This window comes from Mirounga angustirostris, unplaced genomic scaffold (assembly GCF_029215605.1).
Source record: "Mirounga angustirostris isolate CCGP_5_RB_7025 unplaced genomic scaffold, mMirAng1.0.hap1 SCAF_4, whole genome shotgun sequence".
Lineage (NCBI taxonomy): Eukaryota > Metazoa > Chordata > Mammalia > Carnivora > Phocidae > Mirounga > Mirounga angustirostris.
In genome coordinates, this window is record NW_026991712.1 from 147447025 (window position 1) to 147461868 (window position 14844).

General features: G+C 49.9%; 1 protein-coding gene across 3 annotated transcripts in view; it reads left to right on the top strand.

Annotated features, from left to right (window-relative positions):
* Positions 1–1015: 1015 nt before the first annotated feature.
* Positions 1016–14844, top strand: part of GLIS1 (GLIS family zinc finger 1) — a 223851-nt gene continuing 210022 nt past the window's right edge. The window contains exons 1-3 of one of the 3 annotated variants that reach the window (XM_064589121.1): positions 1016–1879; positions 2627–2776; positions 2938–3250. In XM_064589121.1, the coding sequence (XP_064445191.1) occupies positions 2980–3250 (271 nt within the window). In that variant the 5' untranslated portion in view covers positions 1016–1879; positions 2627–2776; positions 2938–2979. The remainder of the gene's footprint in view (positions 1880–2626; positions 2777–2937; positions 3251–14844) is intronic. The other 2 variants (XM_064589120.1, XM_045897659.3) reach the window with 2 other exon arrangements.

Genomic DNA, 14844 nt, shown 5'->3' on the forward strand with positions numbered 1-14844 from the left:
GGAGAGGACTGGACTGGGAGTCAGGAAGCCTGGATGCTGGTGCCAGCTCTGCCACACCCACCATATTGCTGTGGGCCAGTCACATCCTCTCTCCTTTGAATGTGGGCATGGGGGCGCCTGGGTGGCTCAGTTGGTTAAGCGACTGCCTTCAGCTCAGGTCATGATCCTGGAGTCCCCGGATCGAATCCCGCATCGGGCTCCCTGCTCGGTGGGGAGTCTGCTTCTCCCTCTGACCCTCCTCCCTCTCGTGCTCTCTCATTCTCTCTCTCGCAAAAAAAAAAAAAAAAAAAAAAAAGAATGTGGGCGTGGGTCTAACTAAATCTCCAAGGACCTTCTTACCATTATTGATCTCTCATTGTAAGATGCTATATTTAACCAATTATAGGAAATCAGATTTTAGAATTTTATGATTCTAAAATCCTGGTTTCCCAAGATTCCAGGGATGCTGCTTGAAGTCTCTTACTCTTTGCAGAATCCTCTATTCTGAGACCTGACCTATTGTGTCATAGGGAGGGGCTCCATATACATTTTTCAACTTGAGGTCAAGGCCAAAGAGACCAGACCCCTAACTTAGGAGAGTGTGAAGCCCGACAGGTCCCTTGGAGTGGCCCAGATCACCAGCAAACAGTGCAGAGGGGGTGGGCTGAGATGAAATGGGGAGACCACCTCAGGAGCCTCCAGGGACCCTTCCAGTAGCCCTGGTAGATTATCCAGCCCAGGTGAACAGCCCTGTTTTGTACAGGAGGAAACTGAAGCTCAGAGAAGGGAACCGAGCCACTGCTTCCAGTTGCCCTAAGTCCTGTTCTTTGGGTGGTGTTCTTTCTACACATTGGACAGGGTTCCCTAAGACACTGCTGTCTGTGAGGGAAGCCCAGAATCCAGGCCCGGAAGGAACTGAGAGGAATGGGTCTCAACCCCCAAGGCTCTAAGGTCTCCTGGGAGCTCGCTAACAACCTAGGCTATGGGGCCTTGCCCCCAGACAGATTCACAGATACAATTAGAATATTTTCTAGTTGGGACCCGGCATCTGGTTTTGTTTGTCTTAATAAACATTTTTATTTTTCGGAAAAAAAAATTTTTAAAGTAAGCTCTATGCCCAAGGTGGGACCCGAACTCACGACCCTGAGTTCATGAGTTGCATGGTGAGCTGACTGTGCCAGTCAGGCGCCCCTGTTTTTGTCTTTCAACTTTGGAGTTTGAGACCCTCTAGGCTGGACTCGACTCTACATTGAAAAACACCACAAAAACAAAAACGTAAGAAAAGTGATCTGTGATCCCTGGTTCTCGTCCCAACATTGCCGCAGACTGGCTGTGAAATGCGTGCAAGTTCTCGAGTGAGCCGCTTGGATCTGCAACAAAACTTTCAAAGCACTTTTCACATCTGTTACCTCCGCGTGCAGGTTTCGCCGGTCGCATTTGATGAGGAGAAAACTGACCTCGGAGAAGGGAAGGGTCCTGCCTCAGCCGCTGGGACGGGCGGGGACACGCCCCGTGCGCTCTGCCGCCCAGCCAGCCCAGCTCCGACGACAGAGCCCTGCCGCTCCCGCCCGCGGCGCCGCCCTGCCCGGCCAGGCGGCCGGAGGGCAGCGGGCAGCGCAGGGCTCCGGCAGCCGCCGCCTGTCAAACCCTCCGCCCAGCCCCGCGCCCGGCCCTGCCCAGGCCCCCGGGCAAGGAGGCCCCGCCCTCGCGCCGCGATTGGCCTCTGCGCGGCAGCCTCAGCGAGCCAGTGGCTGGAGCGGCTGTCGGGCAGGTCGGGGCCCCGCCCCCGCCCCGGGATGCCGCCCCGCAGGACGCGGCGGCAGCGGCAGCTGCGGGGGCTGCGGCGCCAGTGGAGGCGCGCGGAGCCGTGCGCCCCGCGAGCTGCAGCCGCAGCGGCGAGGTGAGAGGGGGCGCGGCCCGTGACCCGGGGAGCGGGCGGGCGCCAGGGCCCGAGATCCGAGGCTAGGGTCCCAGCGACGCTCGAATCCCGGGAGCTTTGGAATGGCGCGGGAGCGGCGCGAGGAAAGGAGAGTTTGGGGGCCCCGGGCCCTTGTTCCAGGAGGGATGTTGGAAGGGCCGAGACTCTGTGGAGGGGGACCCAGCGCGCGTGTTCGTGGAGTGTGAGCCAGTGAGGCTGCTAGTGTTGCTGAGTGTCTGAGCGGGTGAATGAGAGAGCAGTACGTGTGGCACACCGTGTCCCCAGTGTGCATTTGCGGGGGTGTGTGGTATGCGTGGGAGCCAGCGTCCATGGGCGTTACCGACTTTGTGCGGGTTTGCGCGTGAGATGGGTTCATTTTCTCTGCTGCGCGGGGAGTGTGCGTGTCTCTGTTTGCTCGTGATGGGTTCGTGACGCGGGAGTGAGCGCCAATCATCGGACGCCCCCTCTCCTGGCCTCGGTGGTCGGGGGTCAGTCTCGGAGGGTCGGCGCCCCAGACCCGTGGGTGCGCAGTGCACAGTCCTGCGCGCAGCCGGGTCCCCGAAGCGTCCGGGAGACGCGCAGCCCCTGACCCACCTGGAGTAGTCTCCGCCGCCCCGCCAGAGTCCTGCCCTGGAAATCGTAGTTGCCGCCCGCTCCTGTCTTACTGGGTGACACCGCACAGGCGCTCTCACCCCTCCAGGCCTCAGTTTCCCCATTCTTCCTTTGAAGAAGGCTGGTATCGGTGGAGGCGGATTTTGAGCGGGAGGGTGCACGAGCTTCGCGGAATGCGCGGTGGCGGCGGGTGGCCGGGGCCCTCGACACACCCGAGAAGGAAGTGCGAGCCACTCCTGTGCCAGAAAGGGGCTTTTGCGGGATCAGGTGGGTTTGTCAGGTTAAGGTAAGTGTGGTGGGGCTAGCCCATTTTAGAGACGAGGAATAAACCGAGGAGGTGGTGGTGACCTGCCCAGACCTCCCCCGGGATAGAAAGGGGCTGGCTGTTCCGCTCATTCTAACGCGCGGGTGCTGTCTCCCCTCCCCAGGAGCCCGGCGCGACCCCCAGCGGCGCGCCCTGCCCTGGCGCCATGCACTGCGAGGTGGCGGAGGCGCACTCAGACAAGAGGCCGAAGGAGGCCCTCGGCGCTCCGGGCCCAGGCCGCGGGCCCACTGGCCTCGGCGGCACGCACATGGCTTTCAGGGTCACCGTGAGCGGCGGCGGCTGCGTGGATGGGGCCCCGCGTGACCTGCTGCCCCGGCCGCCTGTGCCGCCGCCGTGCGCCCACGACCTCCTCCGGCCGCGGAGCCCCCGAGACTACGGGCCGTCCAAGGCCGCCGCCACCGCCGCCGCCGGGAAGGGTAAGTCTGGCCCCGCCAACGTGCCTGGCAGGAGGTGTGGAGAAATTCGGGCTGCCTGGCCTGGACACCGCACACCTTTGTGGGAATTCTCTGGAGAATTTGCTGGAGCTTTCTCTCGTGTTCATCATTCTCTCTAGTTGTCTGGGATTCGGTTGTCATTATAAAATGATGCCTGTTTAGGAAGCATCTAATTTAAACTCAATAAACCTATTTTGGAGAAGTGTGTATATAGGAAGTTCAGATTAGGTGATTTTGCTTCTGTGTATTTCTGATAGAAGTTGTGTGAAACTTACAAAAATCTTATAAATTAGGGTGACTAGCAACTCGAGTATCTGAGCTGGCTGCAGGCATATTTGGACGTATTCCGATGGCACTAAATAACAAAAACCAGAGGCCTTCAACAAGACCTATACCCTCCTGGAACCTCAGTTTCCCCTTCTGTCAAGTGAGGAATTAATTATATCAGATGATTTCTGGATTCCTGATGGAAAATTTTATGAATCTGTGATCCAGCTTGAGTCAATTTCTGGCTTAAAAAATGGCCTTTCTGAATTTGAAGCTTCAGAAGCATCATCTTTGGTCAGAAGTTCCTTTGCAGTACCCTTCCTCTACCCAGTGAGGCTGGTGGGTGTAAGGTGCAGGCCCCAGTAGGGTTTATGGGCTCAAAGTCAGCGATGATGCTGGCATTCTCATGAACCTCTTCTCATCACAGTTAATTATTATAGAGCCATTATTTATAAGTTTCATGCTGACAGATAACTAACCAGAAATTGGGGAAACTGTTAAGGTGCAGTGTCGTCCCTCCCCCCCACACTTTATTTTCCCCCTGAGAGAAACCAAGGCTTGGGGTTTCATTATTTTAGCTTTTAGGACTTCTTGGTTCTATTCCCAGGTGATTCTCAAGGAAGACAAAAAGTTTCTTTTGGCTCTATAGACATCACTCCTTTAGCATCAGCCCCTGTGACGTAGAAAAGGTAGGATGTCTTGGTTTTAGAGATGAGGGCTTCTTCTGGGTAGAAAATAACTAACTTCCCAATTCAGGCACTGGTAAAATGAAATGAACGTAAACAGTGTTTTTCTTTTTAATGAAAACACCTGACTTTGTAGGAGAGTGCTATTTCTTGTGTCATTTTCAATCTTAGTCTCTTCTCCAACAGATAGGGATCCTGTTTGAAAGGGTAAACACGGGAAACAATGGCTTTAGAGTATTATTACTGGGATACCCATAGGAGGTGTTCTTTTACTGGGGAGAGAGGAGTGGTGCGCAGCAAGACATGAGTAATATTTGCTGCCCTGAGCTCCATGGCTTGTCCCGCTCCACACATAATCCTCCCTTAAACAGATACCCTCCTGCCACGTTTTAGTTTTAAAAAATCATAGCTGTCGCTGAAGATCGAGTTCTCTGCAGACCTGGTGCATGGTTCTCCTAAATGTAGTCTTTGTTTGGAGCCGTGGTTAGAGACCTCTCATCTGGATGCTTTGCATATGGTCTTCCTACTTCCATTCTCCCAAACCCCGATTATTATTATCCACACTCCCCCTCCTCCACCAACGTCTAATATATGAGATGTTTAAGTCAGGATTGTATTTGGAAAGGGCAGAGGAGGATAAAGGGATGGGAGGAACAGCCTCTTTCTTTGTATCCTAAGATGGTCGTTCTGGTTAAACCTTTGTTAGAGGCTTCTAAACTGTTTTCTTCTCGGCCTCCAGCGAGCCTAGCGGGGTAGAATTTATCATACCCATTTGAAAGATGAGGAAACTGAGGCCTGAGGGTGGGGAAAGTGTCTCCTGTGTAGCAGGCTACAACGTGGTCTGGGTGGGAGTTCTCTGGCCAGCCTTTGTTCACTGACCTGGGCTGGAAGAAATTTCCAACGTGGCCTCTGTCCTTCCAAGCAAGTTCTTCCTCACAGTCCAGCCCCTCAGTGATCTGAGACAAAATCCGCTTCCCCACAGAGCTTCAGCAGTCCTCTTAAAAATGCCACAAGGAACCGGCACCTCTTACTGCCCCTGCTCCCACCCAAATATTCCCCAGACCATGTAACCCTTTGAATGTTTGGTGTCTAGCTCCAGATCTTAGGTTTATTGGAAACAGATGCAAATACCAATTGAAAAATCTTCATCGACTGTGCCCTGCCACCTATGATCTGTGGGAGCTTGGGGGGAAGTTGTTCACTCTCTGAGCCTTAGTTCCCCCATTTGTCAATTTACGGTGAGACCAACTTGGAAGGACTGAGGAGAGCTTTAGTGAAAGGCCCGCCTCAGTGCCTGGCTATTGTGGGGATTCCTCTTGGGGTGTGTTTAATGCGCTCCGCCTCTGGTTTTTCATTTGCATGAGAGGTAGTAATGTCTTCCTCCCAGGGTAAACCTAACAATGGTTGTAAGCATGCTTTATAAACTAAAAAGGTAGAAGGGGTCACTGTTATTAATTCATGCTGGGCACCATGCTAGGGTAAGTGATACTTGAGATCAAGGGGGCAGGGAAAGGAGGGAGAATGGTTTGATTTTTAAAATGCTGAATGTGAAGTGCACTCTCGGGTGTGGTGGCCATGGGAAGTTGAGAGGAGCCAAGCCTCAGGTCTTTTGTGGCCACAGCTGCCCAGTGACCGGAGAGAAGACGGTATTGCTTGGTCTGGGGTCAGGTTTCAGATGATCTGCCTTCTGCTTCGGATAGACCCTAAGCCGAGGAAGGGCACAAGCCCTTGGGTCTAGCAGCTTATCCATACATGCTGGGCTTCTCGGCGTTTCCAGATCTGGAGTCAGGAGGTGCTGGGAATGGTGCGACGTCATGGACTAACATTGTCATCATTAACAATAAGAATCACTATCTGTTTATGGCAGAGTCCCGCTTATCCAGATTCCAAGCAGTTGGAAAGGCCAAATTACCAGATGCTGCATTTTTCTTTCTTAGTATTAAACACCCAACACTGTGCTTTTGGAAGTCCTGACAAGGAAAGAAGGTAAACATCTGGGCTTTATGGAGGCAGACAGCTTTGTGGCGATGGCCCGATGACGCCTGGTCCCCGTGCACAGTGCTGTACGATTCTCAGCGTGTGTTCCCACGCATTCTCTCATCTGCCCTCACGCCATCTGTGCTCTGCCTACCTTGTGGGCTGCTCTCAGGGAACAGATGTAGAGTGCTTTGCGGTCTTTAAAGTGCTGGGCAGATCCTGGCTGTCATTACTACGGTTCCCATTTCATAGATGAAGACACTGAGGCTCCAGGATGTGCTCAGAGCTACAGACAGAAAGTGGCAGTTTCTAAGCCTCCCTGTTGCAAATATTTGATTCTGGTTCCCCAGCTTGTACCTTCTACATGTGTGTTGGCGGCTGAGAGCTGGCCTACTGGATGGCCTCCTGAACGTGCCCAGAGAATTTAAAATATTTTTGCTTTTGGTATTTCTTCTGTCCTCTTTGGAAGGAGTACCTATGCCATAGTTAGAAAACTTCTTAGTTTACCGTTTGTCCAGAGTTGCTATTCCCAGACTGAACCAGATAATGAGCTCACTACTTAATTCACAGCGACTCTCTGGGCCCTTTTCACTGTGTGCTGAGATGGGACACGTCCTAGAAAAAAAAAAGAGGCTGATGATCGTGATACATGTGTGGACACTGCCATTAGTAAATAGCCATCGTAACATGGCCGAAAATGCCAAAAAGTAGTCGATCTTGTAACTTAAAAAAATAGTATATAGATTTTTTTTTTTTTTTTCTTGAAAAAGGAAAACAAAATGTAATTGTAGTTTGTGTGCATGGGCATCAGAGGCCGGCGATGGTGGAGAGTAAATACGATGGTTTTGGTGGCGTTACCTGGTAGAATGTCTTCATCCGAATCAGAAGCCACCGTGATGTCCTGGGGAGGTATTGGAGGGGCTAGCGCATCCCTAATAGAAAGGTATGAGTTATTTTGAAAGCATTTACCCCCTCCGGCTCTGGTGGGCAATTTGCTTGCATTTCATCCATTTTAAAGTGCTGGTCCTGTGATCCGGAAATAATCAGATCCAAATTTTTTCGGTGCTTGAGGTTTCAGAAAAGGGGGAGAGAAACCTGCTGGCCAAATGTCAGGCTCAGTGAGACAAAGAGAAACATGTATGTGTGTGGGTACCCAAACGTGATAGGAATATGTTGCGTCTACAGTCCTAAGAGTTATGTATCCGACAAATCTTTTATAGACATGTAGCGGAAATATAATTCCCAAAGATTCCCCAAGAATCCTGGGTGGCTAGAATTTCTATTCCCTTCCTGCCTCCCAAGCTCTCCAGAAGCTGCTAGGACTTGGCGTACAAAAGGAAAGGAGAACCATCACATGAGATCGTGACTTAATTTAGGCCTGGTCGTTTCTGAGCAGTTTACCTGTGGTGCTTCGCTGGGCTGAGGTCTCAGGACCCCTTTAGCTGTGGCATCATATTGATAGGCTGTGTTGCTCCATCTGTGATTTAAAAACATTAAGTTTCTTTATATGCTGTGGTTTTCCTTCACACTTCTGAGGAAAGAAAAAAAAGCCCGCCCCGTCTTTGACTTATTCATCTCCCTGCGTTAACATTTGCGTGAGAAGCTAAATGAGCCAGCACACTTATTTTTACAGTGCGTTAAAATCTCATTACAGGCATAAGTGCACAATGAATCATTTAAAAAAATATATTCTTATGTTCTTTGTTCTGGATGTTGCATAATTATCATCATTTTCTTCGGTTTTATTTTGTGGAGTTTGGCCAGCATCCTAGAAAAGGGGAGAAACTAAAGTTTTCAATCCTTTTTTGGATAGGATTAGGAAAAAAAGAAACAAACAAATAAATACCAACTTTATTTGTAAATTGACCAGTGACTATTGCTAATTGTGGCTTTTGCATAGAGAGGATAATTGCTCTTCCTTCCCTCAGTTTTCTTGGAAAAGAATTCCCTTTTTTGAAGCCGATATGGTGGTATTTCAACAACCTCACCTTATATATATGATTACATGTAAAGTTAGATTCCGTGGCTTGCTAATTTATTTTGCTAATATAGATTTGAGTTGCAATGAGTTTGGACCTAGAGAGTTGTGTTGTTTCTTTTGGTAGGGGGTAGTTTATTTTTGAGCTTAAAGAAACAAAGACATTCAGTTCAAGGGGAGAGAAGAAATGAAACAAACTTCTGCAGTGGGCTTTGAAAAATTCAACTGCATTATGCAGAAAGCACAGCTGTAATACCGGGGCCAGGAAAAAAAGAGCAAACTCCTGAAATATTCGTGCTGCTCGCCTTCACTGTGCTAATGATTCTAGCAGTTTAAAAAGGGACTTCTTGTTTATCAACAGTGGCTGCCCGAATTAATAGTTTACAATGAAAAAAAAAATGCTCTCAGCATTAGAAGCAAAGTCCGGGACTGATAGCTGAGTGAGGAAGGAAAGCAGAAAAGGGGGAGGGTGGTTGTAGCTGTTTTGGTCTCCCTAGGCCTTATTTATAAGAAACTGAAAGGAAACAGACCTGGGATGGGGTGGGGGTGGGGAGAATACAACCCTAACCCAGTGGTCTTACAGTTTAAAGTCACTGAAAGCATCTGTTTTCTTCTTTTCCCCATCTTCCCCTAAACTCCAAAGGGTTATTCCTTCAGAGGGTTTCCGGCGGATCGAGGCGGATTGTGTTAGCATTACAAGCTGTGTTTTTAAAGTCAGCATTTGAGTCAGATGCACTGAGGAGCCCTTCAGTCCACTAACTGAATAATGCATTTCCTGTATGGCCTGAATTTATTTGGTGGTTATGGTTGGGCCTGTCTGGAGTGAACACATGCACCATTGTGCAGCCTCGATGCATGCGGGCCATGCTCTTGGCTTTGAGTCTCTGTTTCCCCATCTGTAAAATGGGAAGCAGTTGGATGGGATGATCCATAGTCCCTTCCTGCTCTGATGCTCCAGGATTCCACATGAACTGGACTGGGGAGGTTAAGAAGGATCAAGGATGTGGGAAGAAGCCACCTTTGTCTCAGACTTGACTTTGCCTTGACTTCTGAGGCTGACCACCGAAGAAAACAGAAGGGGGGGAGGTCAGCTAACCTTACTGAGCACCTACCGTGTGTCAGGCTGGGCACTAAGGCTGTGACTGCATTTAATGAGGCCCAATAACCCTGTGAGAAAAGGAGGCATTATTCTAGTTCTCCATATGGGGCAGCTGAGGCTTGGGAAGTTTAGGTGATTCGCCCCAGTAATAAGCTGACTATTTAATTCACAGCGACTAGCTGTGCAGGTAGTAGTAAGTGGTAAAGCTGGTGTTTCCCCCCCTAAAGCACAGCACTGTCAAGGACGGGCTTGACAACCCAGGCAGTGGCGAGGAGTTGCTGTGGCTATGGAGTGTGCCCCCCATCCCGGGGGAAGGTGGCAGAAGGCCACAGGCTGGTCCAGACAGCTGTTCCCTGGAGCAGCCCTTTCTGAGGCTCTGCTAACCGGCCGAGGTGTGACTTTCTGGGGAGACTGTGTCTGTCCACTTCACTGCGGTAGAAATGGGGGAAAGATAGTGGTTCCCAGTTGTGACGTGCGGTCCTCAGGCTAGGACTCTCTGAGGCTGTGGAGGGACCCTCTAGAAGCAGCTCCTTCTCCGAAGCAGTGGCACACACATGTCCCACGGGTTATTGCAGGTTCTAGTCCCTTTTTGAGCCTTTCCCACAGTTTAGGGAGACTCCTTGCCCAGGCCCTGGTTGCGGTCTCCCTTCCACTGCTTCTGAAGATACTTTTGATGTTTGAAGAGAATTCCTCCTAAGCCCCACCATACCTAGTGGTAGAACGCATGCTTCACTGGGCATGGTGGCTTGAGATCTCCTAACAATCATTTCCTATTCAATGATGAGACGAAGAAGGGCTTGGGAGGGAGAACAGTCCAGGAATCAGAGTAAACCTGAGCATTTGTTTGTGGGAAATGGGTCTTTTGTGTCAGATGAAGAACGAACCAGATGATCCCTAGGAGAAGGATAAAGTCCTGCTGCTGGTTTGTGTCTGTGGCCTTGCACGAGGGTGCACGTGTTCATGAGACGGTGGACATTCTCAGAGAATCACACTTATTGCAGGAGTCTTTATGGCCCCAGGCTTCTTTGCCTTTGGATGTTGACCCTGAGTCTGAAGGGGAGAGTAGGAAGAAGTATCAGGAGGGCACTGTGGCCGGGCCTCTTCCTACTTGTGTCTTTTTAACAACTAGATTACTCTTTTAGATGTTGTTGCCTTTTTTTTTTTTTTTTTTTAAATAACAGGTTTGATGGAAAATAAAGCTTTAGCAAGAAACCAGGGAGAATTATAAACCTGACTTTAAAAATACAGATCCCATTTGCTGTTTTAAGCTCTCCGGAGGGCTGGAGATTGGGTTTGTTTTGGAACGTTGCTGGACTATATGAATTACTTCTCTGAGGCTTGGGTATTTAATACCTAGTAGAAGTTTGTATAAGAGCTGATGATGTATTTTGCCGACTTTCCAACCCTGTAAATAAATTACATGTGCTGGCAGAGGTTGCCAGGATCCACTGTGTCAATTGAAGCTTAATTTTTATCCCAAACCACTTAATACTTTTGTCCTAGCGAGTAGAGAAAGTTACCGGGTCTTGTCCAGCAGCGGGCCCATTCCAAGACAGAGACAGCTTCGCTGAATAGGCCTCCGTGGGTCCATGGATCTTGACACAGTTTTTCGGTGATTAAGTAGCTTCAACGCTCTCAAGCCCAACCCTCCAGGCAGAGGATGATAGTATAATTTTAAGTGTATCGTAAAAATGAAACTCAATCGCTTCCACTCCCCAAACCTGCCTCACTCCCCTTCTCTCTGGAGAAAACAGCCATAATTATGTGTTTAATCTCAAGACTGCCTGTGCATTTTATCTTATTTGAGTGCAAAGCCCAGGTAATAACATTGGCATTTCCAGTGCGAAACAAAATAGGGTTTCTAATTTGGAGACACTATTAAATATTTCATGCTTCAACCAAACTCAATTCTTTTTTTCCTATAATAAGTTTAAATATTAATTCTCTGGAATGTCAGATGCCTAAAGCTAGGCATTTAGTGATCTGCAGTTTCAAGTATCTCGAAGAAGGTTTATGAAACAGGATATTTCACTGGGAGGGATGAGTTGTGTATTTCAGAGATATCTGAATTCAAGGCAGCGTCTTCAGATTTACTTTTTAAAGGGAAAAGGTCGTAAAATAAGTTGCTTTATGTGCTGAAGGATTAAGTGGCTTAGGCTGAAATAACAGCAGGGACTTGACTGTTTTTCCCCCTTATATTTTAACAATGCTTTCTGGGGGAGGGGGTGGGTCATTTTCCCGCCTGCTTGTCTCCTCCCCCATCACCCTCCCCCCCCCCCCAGCAGCCAGATGGCTTTAATTCTAACCAAATCCCACGCCGAGGCCAAATGATTGATCAAACAGTCATTTGTACTTACGTAGCGCTCTTTGTGAGAATATCTCTGCATTGGAGCTTCTCGCCTGGGTTGGCTCTTCTTGGGGCTTTTAGACAGTTGACTTCCAGCAGACTGAGGGGCTCGGAGAGGCGGGGGGCCCAGGGGTTGGTGGAGAGCAGAAGTCCCAGACCTTGCCATCTAAGAACTCCTTGCTTAGAAACTTTCTGTTACTTCCCATCCCTGACAGCAGGGGTATCCGAGTTTTCTGAATACCAGGACAAAAATCTTTCCTTGGTCCACATGACAGCAGTTATATTTTTAGTGTGTGTTGATGGACAAGCTGCCTAATGAGGTTATTAGTTTTAAGCCCTCTTTTCAATAGATTGGTATTTTATCATCCACTTACCCATCTGTAGAGACATCCATTTATTCTCTGGACTTTGGTACGTGCTTTAAAGGTTGCCTGTGATACTACAGCTTGGCTTATAGATTGGCAACCGGTCGGCCAGTGGGAAAAATCTGAGCCCTTTGGTGTGATGTTCCAGATTTCCCAGCAGTCCGGCTCCGTCTCTTGCCGATACCTGCTCTGCTCGTTCTCTAGCAGTGTTGGACTTTTCCTTATGCAGCTTCAGACCTGGGATTTTTCTCTTTACTTGTCTTTCTGTCCTTATAAATCGGGAGCTTCTTCTGATTCATCTCTGTACCCTTGTGTCCAGTACCAAGTCTGGCATGAAGTACGTATCCGAGAAACAGAGGGTGCTGATTGAGGCTGTGGGCATGGAACTAGGCTACCAGGTTTGAATCCTAGCTCTGGGGACTAACATGGGGGAACTTGGGGCATGTTAATTGAGCTCTCTGGGCCTTGGTGTCCTTACCTACAGAATGGGGATAATGATAGCAATGCTCTCACGAGGCCATTATGAGGATGAAATGAGTTAATACATGTGCAAGTGCTTCAATACAGAGACTGGCCCATGGTATAATGCTCAATAAATGTTGGGATGATGATCATTGTTGTTACTGCTGGCATGTAAATGTTTGGGAAACAGAACCTCTTGGAAGGGCCTTCCTTCCCTTCCTTGCCACCAGACTGACCCCTACTTATTCTTTAAGACCCAGCTCAAGTGCCACCTCCTCCCCGAAGCCTTCCCTTTCTGCCTAGGCTGGGTTTTGCTAGAGCTCTGACACACACACGGCCCTTATCCTTCCTTCTGCTGTAGCACTGCTCACTCCGTGGTGACTTTCTGTTGGCTTACGTGTCTTTGAGAACAGGGGCCGAGTTTCATGATCCCTGCGCAGCCCGGGGTCTGGTTCAGAGTGGGTGTCTAGGAAGGGTGGGGATGGGATCCAACCCAGGCTCTGTCCTCAAGGAGCTTGTAGCCTGTAGAGGAGGAGCAAAGTTGTATGTTCTTGTTTTTCCCACAAAGTTGAACACACAGTAAGCTCTCTGTGTACGTGAGACTCTGATAAACGTGAAAGGAGTTCCTACCTGCACACACAGTCATATTCCCTTTCCAGCACCTACTTGGGGCTCTTCATAATGAAGTCTGCCCCTAGCTGGCTCGGGGACCTTGGGCATGTCCTCTCACCTGTCTGGGCCTCCCTATCCTCTCCTTTCTGGGAAAACTTGACTTCAGTGATCACAGGCCCTTCTGGGTTGTGAGCCTTTGGAGTTGGCAGGCCACGGGCCAGATGGAGGAGCTCGGGGCATGACAACTGTCCCAGAGGGGCTGGTCCAGGATTGTAGGTGCTCTCTGCCACACACCCTCCCTCCCTCCTAGGCAAAATTTCAGACATTTAAAAATGTGTCTCATCTTGTGGTTTAATGAGCAGATATTGGTGGTTATAATACATCTGACCCAAATTTCTCTAAGAGGAAGAAGAACCTTGGACCAGGTGTTGGGACTGAGGACCAGGAGCCAGACAGTGGTTCTCTGCAGCCCTACTGAGGGCTGGAAATTGACGTACCTACTCTGGATCCCCAATCCAGGTCCGGCTTAGACAGAACCCCTGGGGGCATTGTGTCGGCCTACTGGCTTCTCTCCAGGCACTGTTGTGGTTTCAGGGCTGTAAACTGTAAAGCTCTGCCCAAATCATTACTCTTCGTTCAGTTCCCCTCTTGAACAGATGGGAAGACTAAGGATTCAGAGGGGCCATGTTGTCACTTGTGCAAAAGTGACCACTTTTGGAGTCATTTGGAGTCAGAACTGGGTTCAGATCCCTTACTACAGCACTTGCTGAACCTTGGGCAAGTTCATTGAACAGTGAGCCTCAGTTTTCCGCATTTGCAAAATGAAGGTAATTCCTGTCTCCTAGGGTTGATGTGGGGATGAAGAGGAGACATCTGTAGAGCACCTAGCTCAGGGGCTAGCCCCCAGGAGGCATTTAACAAAAATGAGCTGCTGCTGCTGGTCTTACTGAGTGCAGAGCCGGGACACGTCTTCAGGCCCGACTTCATCTGAGGCTCCTCTATGGCGTGGTACCCTGTCCCCTCACTCTGGTGCTTGTTTTTCTTTTGTGGTGAAGTTAGAAGAGTAAGGACTCTGGAGTCGGAGAGACTGAGGTTCTGAGCTGAGCTCTGGAGGACGCAGATGTGATTGGCTGGCATCTCGGCTTCACCTGGGGCTAGGGGGAGGTGAGGAGCTCTTGTCCCCGCTAAGGCGGGCGTGGGCTGCCTCCGTGTATTCTCTGACCGGTCCCGGCCCTGGGTCAGTCCAAGACCCTCACATGGCCTGTGGTGGCTCTGGTGTCCAGCAGGAGGGGGAGGGTGTTTGTGGGAAGAGCCAGGAGGCAGAGCGACCCGCCCCCCCGTTCAGTGGGTCGGGATTTGCCTTCTGACTAATACCCAGTTGGATTACTTTCATTCTACTTCCCAAACGTGTGATGCCATTACTCTTCTGCCCCCACTTCCCCACGCATGCAGGTGGCTTCCATTTGTTGAACCCTGTTGTGAGTAGAGAACCCATAAAGCCGTTTAATTCTTTCTACATTTACTCCTTGTGGGGGAGCATCATCACCCTCATTTTACACGAGAAAAGCTGAGGCCCGGAGAGGCTAAACGACCTGCCCCAAATTCCAGAGCTGGTAGCTGCAAGCCTGGCTCCAGGATCACGCCCTTCCTCACACCTTGCTCCCTCTCTGGGTCCCCCTTCAGCTCCTCTGGACCTCTGCTGCCTTGGGCCGAGGCTTACCGGGCATCACTGTTGAGAGACCGCCTTTCCAGGAAGCTTTACCGTTTCCTTCCTTCATCCGCC